Here is a 16,394-nt window from a genome sequence, read left to right on the forward strand (position 1 = left end):
ACTCAGTGACATTAGTGGGAAGACATTTCAAGTTTACTAAGAACACGTGACAGAAACCTCCACTTACGAGGACAGCAGGCAAGAGCTGCGTGCTGAGACTAATTAATGATATCTCTTGACCAGTGGAAGCACATACAGTGCCATCCTCCCCACATTATCTTGTATATCAAAAATGCTTGGGGGAGAAAATAGGCCATTACAATAGCTGTTAAATCCCAGGCACAACGCAGTGAGAAGTCACCTAGTAAATTGCAATACCTACTACTATCTCCAGGGATTCAGAGAAAATGCTTTCTCTTAGAGCTAAGGTGGGCATGCTTCCCCCTCATCCATCCATTTCTGGTCGAGATACAAGTGCTCTCGTTCTTTTCCCTGGCCTCACAGCCCCTAGGAAATGGATAGCACAGTCTAATTACAGGGAGTACTGGGGAGCAGCTGAGAACTGGCTCTTAACACCACACTACCTGAAAACTAAACTGGGATGGCTTAGCCCAATTTCACTCGCTTATGGACAGGTCCAGGTTCTATCGACTACTACAGTTGACTTGTTTGTCCATATCCTATTTTACCCCTAGCATCACGTTACCGCAAGACTGCGCTGCAGTTACTGATTGGCAAGCTTATGCTTCCTTGGCTGGCTGGCTGGCTGCCCCATTTAGATCTCAACACCACCACTGAACTCTTTTTTAAATAGACACTGGCAAGAGCATGGTAGTATAAATAATAATTATTATTATTATTACACACACACCGCCCATTCAAATATACATATTTCATATTCTGAGTTAGGCTACACCCCTCTGCTTTAGCTAAAGCAGTACTTTGGTGAGAGCCACTATTATTAACAAGGGAGTTTGTCAGACCTATACTAGCTCCCCAGAACAGCTGAGGCTCTGCTGGCTGAGCTAAATCCACACCAGGGATTTGACACAGGTTTTGACTTAACAGTGTAAGACCAATACAGCTGTGTCAGCAGAACTTATTGTAGGCAATGCTTGGGGAAGACCATTCACCAACTGGAGACACTAGCACTGTTTACAAGTAGTAAAAAGTCAATGATTATATATGTATTCCCCCACCTCACCCAAAGGAGATCAACAGAAGTAGAATTTCAAGATTTCCGAACAAGCACAAAAATATGCTGTATTAAGCCCAATTACAGATGACCCTGAATTTAAGACAATCCCTGCCATCTGCTAATAATTATTCTATACATCAAAAATGTATACGTTACAATTTTGCCATGGATAACATCTAATTATCAGAGAGACATCTTAAATTCATCCCTACCACCACTGCAGTAGGAAAAGCAGTGGCAGGCAGTAGGGGTCAGGCACTGGGGGAAGCATGAGGGGGCAGGTGGTAGAGGAGGCAGTAGGAAGGGCAGGCAGCTTGCCCCCTCACTTACCTGCCTTGTGTGGAAGGTGCCATGCCACAAGGCTGAGCTGAGGCCATGCTCCATGCCCCAAGGCACAGTGGGGAAAGAACCTGCTGGCATCAGAGGAAGCATAAATCAGGGGTTGGGAGGGAAGGAGGGGAGCTGCTCCCACCTCCCCCCAATTCTCCCCCATTGCCTCCTACTTGATTCCAAGGCAGGAGGCTTCCCCCCATAAGTTAAATGCTCCCCCCCCAAAAAAAACCCCCAAAAAACTCGCCTTGGAATGAAGTAAATATGGTATTTGATACTGACTGCTTGTTCAGACCCAAACACCTGCTGATTAAGTTACCAGAAATTGTGTTCTTTTTAGTCTCATCCTAGATTCAAGGCTAATCACCCAGCTCTCTACACCCACAGCTAGCGAAGTTCATGAAGCTTGAAACCAAAAGTAAGAAGAATCACAAGTACGGGAGTACAGGTTTTTATTTACAAAATGTTAATTCATTTCAATATTTGCAATGAAGTTAGGGAGAAAAAAAAAATCCAAACATACAACAAAGGTTTGAAACCTTAAATACAAACAAGTCACTTGAAGTACAATAGTTGAAGATTTCTCTTCTCCAAACAAAAAACATTTTTATTTTTAAATGTCAAGCATTTTAAACACAAATGTCAGAAGGCTATAGTTCAAATCAAGGACACAGTCATGATTCACAAAATATGCTTAAATGATAAGTTATCTATACCAGTACGTACATGAAGAGTCCATGTAATTTAGATTGAAGAGGCACAGTAGAGTGGCACGTGGTGAACATCCTTCAGGCTACGGGTAGCTTGATTCCTATATCTGGAACAACCTACTGCTTCCCACCATAAAGATATTGGGGAAGTTACATTTTCTGAGTTGACTCAAATTACACCAGTTAACATGTTGAAAGCTTATTTGTTCAGGATAGAGGAAGACTTGCATCATACCAACCTGTGAGAGCCATATGGTCACCATCAACTAAGTTTACCACTGAAACATGCATCTCAAGGACTCCAGAGCAGTGTATACCCGGTATGTTAATGCTGACCAGCCATGCCTTCACAGCTGCAGAAAAGGTATGACCGTTCTCTGACTGAAGTTGATGCTTACACACAAGTAGACCTAGGCTATTACTGTTGGTCTACAACAAAATGCAGGAATGTGCACACTATTATTTATGTACCTACTTGCTTTCCTGTTGCCATATTCCAAGGAACAATAATTACAATATTGCAAGTTAAACTGGGCACATACTGGCATGTAATTAGAGATAGTATCATTTCTACCGTCAAACACAATCCCCAAAACAACAATTACCGGTTTGCAAAAACAGTTCTATTTACATATGCAGTAATAAGAGTATCCATAGTACGCTGACTGTTCCATTTTTGAAAAAAAACCATGAAAACTAAGTTTGCCACTTTACCTGAACTAGAAGATATCCAAAAATTAAGAGCAAGTTATTTTAGATAGATGTTAAGTACTTGGATCTGCAATGCTGTCTTTAACAGACACAGACTTGAATTGCTTCTCAAATATTTTGCTAAATATGTTTGTTTATTTAAAGTAATCAGATTTTTGTCTACTCTACTGTGGTCTAGCACCTTTGTTTTTAGCCTCACCACTAATGGAAGAGTGCCCATATCTAGTGTGTGGTAGCCTAGATATGCATCCATCAATGGCACTACTTTTTGGTTACAGTCAGAATAACTAACCAATCTGCATATATACAGCTGCTCACACAGAGACATACAAGAAGGTACTGGCAAAGGGGAGTGCCCTGCTCAAATCATTCATTGGAAAACATTAAGGCTGTGATCAGGATTCACTAAAGAGCCTTTCCCCACACACATGCTTCTACAGCAACTCCCTCTGTGGGTTTGCTCACAGACTAACCTGCCTCTAGATCTTCTTCCAGATCTGGCTCCCTCATTCCCAAGGGAGACATCTCTCCTCAGCCCAAAGCTACCTATAACTAGATTAAGGCTAAATATCACCATTATCCATCATAAACCCCAGCAACCCCTGTAACAGCCCACCATACACATGCAAACCCTTCCTGCAGACTCCAGTACCAACCCCAAACTCTTCAAGCCCAGTGAGTTTCCTTAGAACAATGAGCACAGACCTACAAAATGTAGCTGACCGATCATGTAGTGACAGCTACCTAGCTGGGCTGCCTGTTTTGTTCTGATATGTACAAGTCAGGTGCCTTAGGTATTCTGCTTTTCAGCTAAGAATCCTTATTATGTCTAACTTATGTTCATGCAGGCTTCGATGTGTTCATGAATCAAGGGCCAAAAATCAAACAGTGATATTAGACTGAAAGGAAAAGCATGTAGGCAATCAATATAGGGAATACTGCAGCCTGAGCCTGACGCTTGCAACAAGATATATTAATTGGTGAGGTAACATAAAAAAGCACAAACTTGATTGTCTCAAGTCTACCCACAATTAAACATCCATATCTTTAGTTTTCTTTAAACACTTTTTAAAAATAATTTCCAAGGTAAATTTCAAGCAGAATCATATACATGGTTCTCTACAACCCATATTCATTCATATGCATTATTTCCAATTGCATTAATAAATGACTCGTGTTGGTGAAAAACAAACAAACAAACAAAAACACTTTGGCCTAAACTGTGGATTTTTTCCATAGCGTCTATGAGGGCAATTGTTAATGACTTCAAACATGCTGAACTGCAGAATAATTAAGAGAAAAGCTGCTGTATTTGAAATGGAGCAGAGGAAAAAAAAAATATGATCACATTTATGCTAGTTCAGTACCACCCAGATAAGTACTCTTCCTTGGTAGCAACAGCAACCAACAGGGACCTCTAGTCCCAGAATGCACGTTCTTGCAGGCTCCAATTATTCCGGGGCACAAACAAGGAAACAGTCACTAGAAAAGCAGCGTGCCAGCTTTGAAAAAGAAAGCTAGTTTAAGCTTTATATAGGGGACAAAGTACAAGAGAGAGCAATACAAATAGTTATGGAGTGCAAAAGACAAACATATAAAGTACATTATTTTAGCACAGTGCCAAAAAGTGTACTTTTAAATATAAAAAGTAATATCCAGTGACAAATAAGCATTTCAATAAATCACCAGGACAATCTGAACGGTCTTCTGTGCTGGACAGTAAGTACCTGTCTGAAAAGAAGAATGAAGGGAGAGAGACAAGCATGAAGTACTCTTTGGTAGAATACCAGCATTGCCAATTCTACCTCGTAAATGAGAACGTAAAGGCAGCAATTTGTAGAGCACCCATCTCTTCAAACAAGCATTTAGATTTCATGTGTACTTATACAATTCCAGAGGCACCTACAGAATAGTATTTAAGTTAGTTTTACAGACTGCAGTTTTAGAACACAATGTTTCATGGATCACTTTACAATATAAAAGGTTTTAGTAAATCAAACAATAAGCATAAAAATATTCCAATCAAGTACCACTGGTGGCATTAAGTACTCATTAAATTAGAAATATATAATATTTCTAAAGACTGAATTGTAAATTCTAGTTTAAAGTGCACTAGATTGTCACAAGTGTCTGTCCACACAACTGTCTTTCCACTCAATGTCACAATTTGAAGTCAGTCATTCTGGAAGAAATTATGCTTTGTTTCTTTATGCCTCCTGTAAAAGGGTATTAGTAAAAAGTAATCTAACAGTTTCCAAAACTGAAACAGTCTTGCTTTAAGTTTTAAATGAAAGAGGAAGCTCACAAGGTCTCTCAAGTTTGGAGGGTGAGCAGTTTGAAGTATCAGATACAACCCTCATGCCCAAACAGCATCTATTTGAAAAACATACTTTGAAAGAAGGCTGCTCATTTTGCATAAGACCTCTGAACAAGGGGGTCCTTCTTGCACTTTCATTCAGTTAGAGAAGATAACTATAGCTTCAACAGATGATACCACACTAGGGTACTTCAGGAGTTTGGTCAGTGGTTTCCATGGGGAAAGAATTTGGCCAGTGATCATTAATTAGACCACTGCCTTCAATCAGATTCTGCACAGCTGTTAGCAGTACAATTCTGTATCACCAGCAAAAAAAACTGGGAGCCCAGAGGTTTTACAAAACTCACAGCCCAACATTTTCAAAAGGAATTCACAGCTAGAGGACTTCTAGTAAACAGTATTTCTAACAGCTTGACTATTAGTGAAAGTAAACATTAATGGTCCCATATCAGACCTTGCCATAGCATGGTATAGCATTAACTCAAGTCCTTATTTCTTGCCTGGGTAGTAATTTTCAATTGCATCAGAATTAAAATACACCACAGTAACTGTGATGTCATCTCTATACATTCTTGCTAGGTCTTCAGGTAAAGTCAACATTGCAACCAGTTTCTCTTGGTCTACCTCTCCATATTCATTATTTCCAACTGCATGCCTTATTAGGTGAGTGGCAATATTCTGGTCAAGTGAGCCCATGCTTCTGGATTTCCTCTGAAGCAGCAGACTTTGCATATAGCCCAAGTTAACTGGCTTTTTGAGTTCTGGTTTCTGGACGGTAGACTCTGCAAGGTGTTCTGCAACAAGTTTTACCACATCCTCATTATTCAGCATGTCCCACAATCCATCCGATGCCATAACTAGAAACCTATCTTTACGTCTTAGTTTATGGTAGGTGACTTCAGGCTCTGCTGTTAAATAAGGTGGTGTATAATAGTTTGGAGGGACATACTGATAAATATTTAAAGCTTCAACATTAGAGCCATTCTCCAGAACACTCTGTTGCAGTTCCTTGCTCCATTTCAGTTGAACATCTCCAAAAGACCTTGAAGGAATGAGGATCCCCAGCAGCCGGTCATTCACGATTATTGTTTTCTCCTCCACTTTAGGATGTTCTTCCTTTAGCCTTCTGATTTCTGCTTCATTGAAGACATTGTGATCTCGAGTAAGAGAGAGCGCTGACCAAGTTCCATCTTCTTCTTGAACCCCTAAGATTGCCCTGCAGTCCCCAGCATTTGCAACATGTAAGTGGACACCATCAATATGAGACACACAGGCTGTTGCACCAGAGAAAGCCACTTGCAGGGCAATGTTTCTCATTACTTCATTTTCTAAAGGGGCCTGGACTTCCAGTGTTATGTCTGAATCTAACCTTTTGAACGCATTTATCAAGGCTTCTTCTACACTGAAACCTGTCTCTAGGTCAAGGTTTAAGAGATCTTGCCAATAAACCCTGAGGTGATCAAAGTATAATGAAGCCACTTCTCGGAACATAAGGTCATTTGGATGTTTGTACCACTGCAGAATTGGCAGGACTGGTTTCATGCATTCTGTGGCAAGCTCCATCTCTTCCAGCGCTTGTTGAGACATAAGAGAGACAGCAATATAGTAAAATAACCTCTCACTAACTGCCTGAGCACATGCATAACCACCATGGCCATCAAAGATGCCAAACATCATTCCTTTTGTTTGCAAGCAAGTGGCTGCACTCCTACGATCTTCACTGGGTGCGTTGGATGCTAACTGGTTACTTTCAAATCTCAGGACAGAATTTGAATTTCTGCCATCAAATTCAGATATTTTATGGGATAATTCACCTGCTTTCAATACATCGTTTATTTGTGATGGTGTTAGCTGAAAAGTAAAGTGCTGCTCCTCCGTCGAAGTATGTCTGAAAGCCTTTAAAGTGAAGACGCTGTCTATACTGCAGCTCATCACAACAGGAGAGAGTGGTGCTTTGGCAAACATGCATTTGCATTTCATCTTGCTTTGGTGTGGGATCCATTTTGAATACAAACGTCCTTTTCCTTGCAAAACAAAAATGCTGTTTCTTGCAGAGCTTAAAATCCAAGAGGATACAGTATTTGACATCATAAGATGGACTTTTGGAAGTGATTCTTTCAGCAAAACATAAAGTTTTAGGAGTCTGGAAGTTAAAAAATAAGATAGAAGTAGAAGTTAGATACCACACAGATACATCACATGACAACAAATAAATTATTATTAAAAATGTTGAATTGTAAATAATTTTCTGGTAGGCTATTGTGAGATAACTGTGTTACGTAACAGCTGAATTTTCCATCATTTAATTGTAAGTTAAGTGAATTTAGGAGCCTGTATTGTGAGTGCTCGTTCTACTTGGCTCCTCAGAACAGCTAGGCTAAGCTTGCCAAGTATATCAAAGCAGTCAAGTCCTTTTTTCATTACAGCAAGGCTAAAAGAAACTTCAGCAATAAGAAAACAGAAGCCTACACGTTAGAATAAGCAGAACCAATGGGTCCAAGAGCTCCGAAGAGCAAAACCTGAGTAATGGCTACCTTTAAGAGACACCTTTAAAAAAAGGGTACAACCATGTTGAGATAATAGACACATAAATACTGAAGGCTAAATGATGTCAATATAGAAAATATCAGGATAAACTGAAAAATTCGGGTTTGTCATCTGAAATCACCAAATAATTAAGGTTTGTGTGACAAGGAGCTTAAATCTTCACTTCTGGAGGATAAACTAAGCTTGGCAGGAGAGGAAGACAAACCTATGAGTATTACAGGGCTAGTCTGGGTCTACAGCCCTGGAGGTCATAACTAACCTTTAGGAATTTTGGACTCTCAGTTAAACTGAAGTTCAGTCAAATCAAGTTTTACCTGTAACCCACTTAAGCATTCATGACAGTGAAGGGCTGAAGTGAACCCAGAAGCATAGCTCCACTGACTACTGTTATCATATGAGCAAGAGAAGTTCTTAGTTTGAAGTAATTTTAAACTAACTGCACTGATCTGGATACTGACTGACTGTTTTATCTGGCAGGGACTTAGGGGGGCTGTTATACCTGTTCACCACCCCCAGAAAATTCAAAACTAGGACTGTATAACTGAAGCGCATAGGCCATACTTGGAAATCTGTTTTGAGTTGTTTCCTGAGATTACAGGCAAAGGCAAAAATGAAACCATGCACAAGGCATTAATGTAAGACCTCTGACAGAATCTAAGAAAGTCAATTAGTACAGACTCCATATAAAAATTTGCAAAGGTACCCTTAAACTGCCAAAATTGATACAGCTCACAATTAGAGTTGCCCTTGTTCCATACAGTACTTTGTCCTCCTCCTGTTCAGCGCGCTGCTAACACGTACAAGAGACATCAGGCATCAGTACTGATGGCTATCAGCAGGCATCATGACTGCCTATACACGTGCTTGGTGCTGAGGGGGGTGTTTTAATTATAGTGGTTCCTGGATAGCTACTCTAATTAAAACAGCTCATTGTCATGTGTATTAAGCCTCCACACACACTGCTCCCTATGCCAAAGCAGGCAGGTAGTAAGAGCTGTAAAAGGATATTTAACAGCTTTCCACTAGTCAAGGACCAAATTTGGCCCCAGAACAAGTAGTTAAGCATCTAAATCTTCCTATTTACTTCAGAGCTGAATTTTGTCATCTGCCTTTGCAAAACTGGTGCAAAATAATAGCTGCACTCTTAATCCAGGGCCAATTCTCACCCCAGGAAGTTTAAAATTAGGGTTGCACTGATAGAGATTTTTGTAGTCGATACTGATCTGATTTCCCAGATCAGCCTTGCAGCATGGAGAGTTGCCTCCAGCTGGTAAGTCTGGTGTGGGGGGAGGAATGAGGAAAAGGGTGTGGAGGGGGCAGATCAAGGCCCCCACAGGGAGGGAGGAGTGGGGCTGGAGTTGGGGCGGGGGCAAGCACTGCCCAGCCAAGGCGGGTCAGGCATAGGACAGAGCTGCAACTTGTCCTGGGGGTGCAGGGAGAGCAGCTCCCTCCATTGCACGCTGCTTGGCCAAGAGCTGCTGGTCTGGTGGATCATCCGGCACTTGCCTGCTTGTCCCGTCACTCTCACCACTTGTCTGGGAGGGGACAGGGTGGGGAGTATGTGCCCCCGGATCTGTGTGGTATGGGCTGGAGTCAGGGCTGCGCCAAGCTTTTCCTGGTGGGGCGGGGCTGCAGCCACAAGTTTGCCATAGCCACAGCTGCCTAACCCAGCGCAGCCCCGCCCTGCCAGGAAGAGCTTGGCGCCTCCCCAGCCCACCCAGCCCCATGCAGATCCGGTGGTACAAGCCCCCCTGTGCCCTCCCAAAGAGCATCAAGAGCAGTGACAGGAGCCATAGGACAAGCAGGCAAGTGGAGCCCCAACGAGCAGTGCATGGCAGTGGAAGGTGCCCCCGCTCCTGGAGCTTCCCGGACAAGCCGTGGCTCGGTTCCGTGCCCGCCCTAGCTGGACAGCACTTGCCCCAGCTCCAGACCCCCTCCTCATGAGTGCCTTGATCTGCACCCTCCCCCCCCCACACACACACCCCTTTCTTCCCCCTCCCCTTCCATCAAAATGGACTTACCAGCTGGAGGCAGCTCTCCACGCTGCCCGGATGCGCTCCTTGCTGCCTACCTGTGCTATGCTGCAGCTGCGCGCATGCACAGGCCATTTATCAGCCTGATATGGCTGATTTCCGATATATGAAATTTTCTTTATAATCAGTGCCAAGCCAATATCGGACTGATGTATTGGTGCACCTGTATTTAAAATGTAACACTGCTTTTCTGGAAGACAGAAAGCAGCATCAGAGCAGTAAGAGAAGTCAGTCTATAATGAGAGCTGCTTTGGTTCCAGCACCACTTATCTGAGGTATAGACTTTGTTTGGGCAGAAGCTGTCCAAGGCAACAAAAGTCCAGCTCTGCCTGTTACATAAAGTGATTTCTAAAACATCAGCAAAATTAAAAAAAATATACTGACCCAAACAAAGAGGCCTACTGATAAAGGCCAAGGACTGTGCTGAAATCCTGTCTGGTAAACAAGAGGAGCATGGGACCAGAAATCAATAGACCAAGCTTACTGTGCTATAAAAGTCAACTGCTTCAGCTTAACGAATCATACCCGGGTGAGCTAGTTTACCTCCCTCCTCTGTTGAGGGGTCCTTCATTTGACAAACAAGAAAGAAACACAATTTGAAACTGGTGTCAGGAAGTCAGGTGGGAAAGCTCACTCCTTTCAGTTCATCATGGATACCAGCTCCACCAGCTTCTCAAGTCCTGGAATCCACTTTCAGACCATTGGAGCTTTGCTGTCCTAATCCTGACCTAACCAAAACGGATCAGGCAGATAGCCCCAGTTGCAACAGCTGAAACTGGTACAGATGGCAAAGTCCCACACTTTACCTGGTGCGTGAGACTTGCTGTTACTCCCGTTTCCTTTCCTGTCTCACTTTTTGACTTCTGCTTACTAAACTTGGCTTAGCCAGCCCAAACTTTTTTTCAGCACTGTTGCCAGCCCATCACCCAGAAGGGCAGTACCCTTAAGCAGCCAGATCACTGGTAAAGTTTTGCCAGGTCTCAGAGTGACTGCTAAGACCACGTGCTCTGTCTGTCTTTTTCCAGCAGCAAAACTTAGAAAGTCAGTGCCAGAAACAGAAGCTGCACATTTTTTTTAAATAAATCTCTGCTGGTTTTTCTCCTTCCTCATACAGATTTATCTTGTTTTGTCTTCAAGGATGTAGGATCAAACCACATGAATAGCCGCTAATTTTCTCTCTTCCCCAACAGGACTGTTAATACTACCTAAAGGACTGGCGGGAGGTGGGGGACAGAATCGGGGGGAGGGTGTCATATGACAAAGGTCTCACTTCCTATTTCATTTGCACTTGATTTTTTTTCTCTTTTCTAAGAGGAGGTTAAAAAAAGATCTGAAAGGTCACGGTTTGCCACGGGATTAGGCAGGTCTAAATCTCTATAGATATGGAAATCCAAACTTCCTTTACCTTTTTGATGTTTTACAGTGACAGGGTCATTTTAAACATCTTTGAGTCCTTCAGCTCATTTATGTCATTCCAACTAAAACAGAGCACATGTATGTGGGGACTAAGCAAATACCACCTGAGTGTCAAATGACGAGGCCTAAAGACAAAGAGAGAGATGCCTTGGGCTTATGATTCTCATAATCTGTGGGCATTTTCACCATTTTCTCTCAGTTTTCTATACTGGGGGTCATACTCACCTGGGGTCCTAAGCTGGATCCAGACCACAGAGCTCCTTGAAGGCCGGATCCAGCCTGGGGCATGGGGATGGCTGCTGTGGTCACCCAAGCAGCCACAGCAGGTATGGAAGTGGTGAGGGGTTTGGCAGCAGCAGAGTCCAGAGGCACGACAAAGCTTCTGGAATGGCTACCGATGGTCATGATCACCCGGGCCCATGGGCCCCATATTCTGTGGGAGGCTACATCCCCCCCAACTTTTAGTAGCCCAGCCAGCTGGATAGAAAGTCTTTGTGGAGTTTGACACCCCTACTCTATACAATTATGCTACAGTTCAAGATATCAAATGACCAGGCTGGCAGGCCCATCACTGCCCACCCTGCTGTATATCAGCAGCTCTACAATACCTCATTAGGAATTGATAAATGCAATTTTTCTTTTTTTTTTTTCCCCATAGGTTTCTTTATCACAGACACATCCCCCATTCCACACAGTCAAGTCTATCTCTAGCACTCCAAGCAAGAGACATTTGCTTCCTAGCCCTTTAGCAGGTCCGTATGATCCTGTTTCCAGCACTATGGTTTTGTAGAGCTTAAACCTTCCTCCAAGCACACACAAATTGTTATCTAGGCAAAGTTAGACCCAAATGGCAGAGTTCTGGCATCAGAGCTGTACTGGCAAGTGAGTTCAAAATACTAGGAGGTAACTTCTGATGGGAAATGTTCTGCTGTTCATAAGCACTAGTAGAAACACTTTTTTCATCAGCAAAAGCTGTGTCTACACCAGAGATAGCCAAAAAGGAAAAGTCTTGGGGGTTGTATGCATGTCCTATCATGGAGAAGAGAGCCCAGGAGGACAGGTACAATTCAAAACACAGCCCAATTCAAACAGGCAGGCTGTTGGATAATTTCTTTTTATCTTTGGCCATCTGGTACCTCACCTAGAACCACTCTATTTTCTTCCTGCAGTGCAGTCCCATAATCAGTGAGCAGCTGTGGAGCTTTGCCATCAAATGCTTCAATATTCCACTTTGAAGAATTAAACTTGCAGATCTTCTAACTTAAGCCCAAAGCCACACCACGATTCTGGTATCAGCACACTGGTACATGTACCCCCCACAGAGCACTCCTCTGCTGTAACAAATACTACATGGATGAAGCTGGAGAAATGGTAAGCAAGGAGGATACGGAGGGTATGTCTACAAGGACAGACATCTTATCAAACTGATCCCAAGACACTAGGAGGAGACCAGAGGGCTTCTGGGAAGGGACTGGAGGACCAACAATATGATTATAATCGTAACTGGCTGTGATAGCATATTTTCACTGAGGTTGTCAGGTTAGCAAAACTTCAGAGCCACCACAGGGTGGCTGACTCACCAGATAGAGGCAGAAGTGGGTGGATGCGCAAAAGTGGAACGCATTATAGACAGGACTAAATTAAGCCCCACAATAAGGCAAAAGCTTACGTCACTGCTTTACATCAGCAGACTCCTTCTATACTAGTCTAGTTCTATGGATGCAAAGACAGGCAGGACATTATAGTCAAAAGGCCTAACACTATTCTAACAGCTCATTTTTAGGTTTTATTACTGGTCTGTGCTGCCCCATACCCTCAGTCACTTAACTGCGTCACCCTCCTCTGTACCTTCAACATTTAACGTGTGAACTTTGGCTTAACAGCCATATCCAGAGTCAGGAAGAGGAGAAAGAATAGGAAAGCATACATATGCAGGAGTTCTGGTTTGCGGCATCCTGGCAAAGACCCGAGACAACTGCAGAAATAACATTTAACTCTGACTACTCCTGTGAATTCCTTTAAACAACTAAAGACATTGGTCCAAAATACCACAGAAGACTCCTGTCAACAATTTTGCAATCTCCATTCTGCACTGGAAGGAAACCAACTCCTTTCTACCTCTTTTGCAAAATGGCACTGTATCAAAGTCTTCCATTTCCAGATCCGCCTCCCAAACAGAGTTCCCATTTCTCTGGAACTGACCAAAGTTTAGCTCCAAGCTAACAAACTTTGCCAGTGCAAATTCTGTTGAAACAGATACAATTCAGCCAAGCATATTGGCTTCAGTGAATCAGGACTTTTAAAAAATCCAGCCAAAATAATCTGATTAGCTCTATCCCTTCTCCTCCTCCCCCAAATGCAGCCTACTCAGGTTAAACTATGAAAGTTTCACAAGGGTTCATACTGTTCTCTACAAGGATGACTGTAGGAACATTTAGGATAGCAGTGTATGTGCCTGATCCCCTTGTTTATCTACTATGGAAGTATCAAACTCACCTTGTGCCCTGGGCGAGATCCAGACCATGGGGCTCTTTGTGAGCCAGATCCAGCCTGGGGCGCAAGGAAGTGGTAGCATAAGCAGCTCTTGCTCTAACCTGGAGCACAGAGTGACAGCTCCAGCACAAAGGGAGCTGAGAGGATATGGCTGCGGCAGTAGTAACAGGCGAAGTGATTGGGGGGCAACTTTGGTTATGTCTGCCTTTGCTCATCCTCCTGCTGAAGACTGCCATGTCCAGGGAGCCCTGGATTATGCAGCAGACCACTTCCCCCCTCCCTCCTCAGCCATGCCTCTTAACTTCTGGTGGCTTGCCAGTAGCCCAGGGGACCAGATAAAGGAGCTGTGGGCTGAATATTTGATGCCCGTGATCTACTATATTTTACACTCCTTTCTGCCCACTAGCATCCACTGCTAGCATCTGGTGCTGTTAGTTTTTGGATTGCCGCTTGCTCACTATACAGACCGAGTCTTACACGCTCTTTTGTGACACTGAACATACCTTTGTATGTTCAGTGTCACATGTCTTTTGTGACATTGAAAATTAAAGCCATAATTTGGATGTACACTACACTATGCTGCAGCTCTCTCACTTCTTTGCTCTTGCTTTAAACCTACTATTGATATTCAGTTTGTTGGATTAAAGCCCCAGGTTGATTTTGGCTCCAGTTCAGTCAAAGTGTCCTAATTCTTCCCCACCTACTGGAAGAGCCTTGGTTGGATGCAAGCAATCTCCAGCTGTGATTGCATAGCTGCTAGTAAAGCAGGGGCCAACCTTTTTTTGGTAGGTGTGGCACAAGTTAGCCCTGCATCCTTCTTGGGTGCCAACCAGCTCCCCTTCCCCAATCTGCTGCTCTGCTCCCTGCCTCATGCTACACACAGAGGCTGCCTGTTCCACTTGTGCCACAGGTTGGCCACTCCTGTGTTGGTACATGACCTGGAAAGGTCAGATGCTAGAACTGAACTGTTTTCATTGTCCACGCTAAGTGATAAACAAAAAGAAACAGAAAAAAGAAATGAAATTTACTCTACTGTCGCATGGGCAAACCCTATTTTAAACACTTAATTATGCTTCGTCACTCCCCCTACAAAACCTAGAATTGCAGAGAGGGGGACAAGAAAACAGGCTCAAACAAAAATGATTTTTTTTAAGGCTCCTGCAGTAACAATTTCACAAGAAACCTTAATTCCCAGAGACAAATTGAAAACTATTCCAGCAGGGTTTTAAAGAGCAGCATGTTTATCTGCACAATTCAGGTTATACGATTAAGACCCTGATGTGGGCAAAACTCTCCCCCCCACATTGCTCCAGCACCGGTGCATCTGCAACAGCCGGAGCATCAGCACAGGCCGGCAACTGGCTCTTTCTGCAAGGACACTCCCAACAACGCAAGCGGCGCTGGAGCTGCAGGAGGAGACTGCCAGACACCTCGTGATGCCTTACGGAGAAAAAAAGACTTCTCCCTCCTGGGCTTTGCTCGTGCCTTTCCCATTTCAGCTACCACATGCCAGCCTCCCTCACATTTTAAAGAAACCACCCTCTAGTTTCAGCGTAGAGAAGGCCTTACAACACCCTAGTATCTCCCGCCCATGAAGACCGGATTTCATCCACCCTCTGAATTACAGGATAAAAGATGCCGGTGTGTAAGTAATCAATAGTCACCAAAACACACAAAATCCCCACCCACCCCTCTCTCATTCATCTCCAACCTTCACGGAGGCGGAAAACCACAAGGAAAAAAAAAAAAAGAAATCTGCTGGGAAGTAAACCAATACCTTCCGTCGCTTCCTGTCGTTTTCAAACTCCGAAACCACGCGATCCCGTCCGGCTCCGGCACTGCCAGCACCTGTCATGCGCCGGGGCCAAAACAGTCCTTTTGTAAAATGGGGTGGAGCCAACCTGCGCCCCACAACGCTGGGGGAGGGGTGCACACACGGGCTCTCACCCACACACACCCCCGCTCACAGCGCGCACGCACACTCACACGTGCCCGGTGCACACGCTCACACGGAGCTGCAACTTGCCCTTGGAGGCTCGCCGCCAGCCCCCAACCCCGCGCGAGGGTGCCCGGCGCCCCGGGGAGATGCGTGAGGCCCCCAAACCCCGCTCACCTCTGGGCCGCGCGCACGCAGGAGCCGGCAGCCGCCTCAAGGCCGCTTCCGAGGGCGGCGCCTGACGGGCAGGGAGCACGGCCAATCGGCGGCCGGGCCCGGCCCGCGCCTGTGCCCCGCCCCGCCCGCATCAGCCAATGGGCTGCGGGGCCCGCCCCCGCTGCAGAGGCCGGGACAACGGCTGCTCCACGTGACACCGCGTGAGGCAATCCACGTCTCCTTCGTTCGCCGGGCTGCGGGTCCCGCGCTCCGTCCTCCAGGGCCTGACATGGGGCTGGACACGCAGGCATTTATTTTTTAACTCCAAATCACGAGCAAGGACCCAGCCCTGCGACCTGACCTCTCCGGGTGACGATGTCTGGACGATGAAGCAAGAGTTGGCAAGTTCCTGTATCTTCTTCTGGCGAATTTCTCATGCTGCTGACTCATACGGAGTGTAATGGGGATGCACAGGGGGAGTCTGCTGCAGGGGTGACCGTGATGCCCCTTACACCATGCCCCCCAGAAGATGGGCTGCCATGCGCCCCTCAGCCTCCAGCTGTGACCCCGGGTCTCTGGTCCCTGGCCTGTCCCAAGGCCATGTGAAATTCTGCCCCACTAGGCTCCAGCTGTGGTCCTGCCTGGCCTTGGGCCCACATCTGGGCCA

The 16,394-nt window shown here is 44.8% G+C and overlaps 1 protein-coding gene across 2 annotated transcripts; it reads right to left on the reverse strand.

Annotated features, from left to right (window-relative positions):
* Window positions 1-1,843: 1,843 nt before the first annotated feature.
* Window positions 1,844-15,821, reverse strand: PDP2 (pyruvate dehydrogenase phosphatase catalytic subunit 2). 2 transcript variants are annotated; one of them, XM_014595611.3, is made up of 3 exons: window positions 15,749-15,821; window positions 15,413-15,483; window positions 1,844-7,289 (listed from the first exon to the last, which is right to left on the reverse strand). In XM_014595611.3, the coding sequence occupies exon 3, from the start codon at window positions 7,235-7,237 to the stop codon at window positions 5,636-5,638; it is 1,602 nt and encodes a 533-aa protein (XP_014451097.2). In that variant the 5' UTR covers window positions 7,238-7,289; window positions 15,413-15,483; window positions 15,749-15,821; the 3' UTR covers window positions 1,844-5,635. The 2 variants fall into 2 exon arrangements, with proteins under 2 accessions (XP_014451097.2, XP_014451098.2); XM_014595612.3 differs by lacking the exon at window positions 15,413-15,483 and having other exon boundaries at window positions 15,749-15,815.
* Window positions 15,822-16,394: the final 573 nt, after the last annotated feature.

The sequence above is a fragment of the Alligator mississippiensis genome, chromosome 10 (genome assembly GCF_030867095.1).
Source record: "Alligator mississippiensis isolate rAllMis1 chromosome 10, rAllMis1, whole genome shotgun sequence".
Taxonomy (NCBI): Eukaryota; Metazoa; Chordata; order Crocodylia; family Alligatoridae; genus Alligator; species Alligator mississippiensis.

Excerpts from the sequence above, each read along its gene's own strand:
- PDP2 (XM_014595611.3), bottom strand. The coding sequence starts at position 7,237 with ATGATGTCAAATACTGTATCCTCTTGGATTTTAAGCTCTGCAAGAAAC.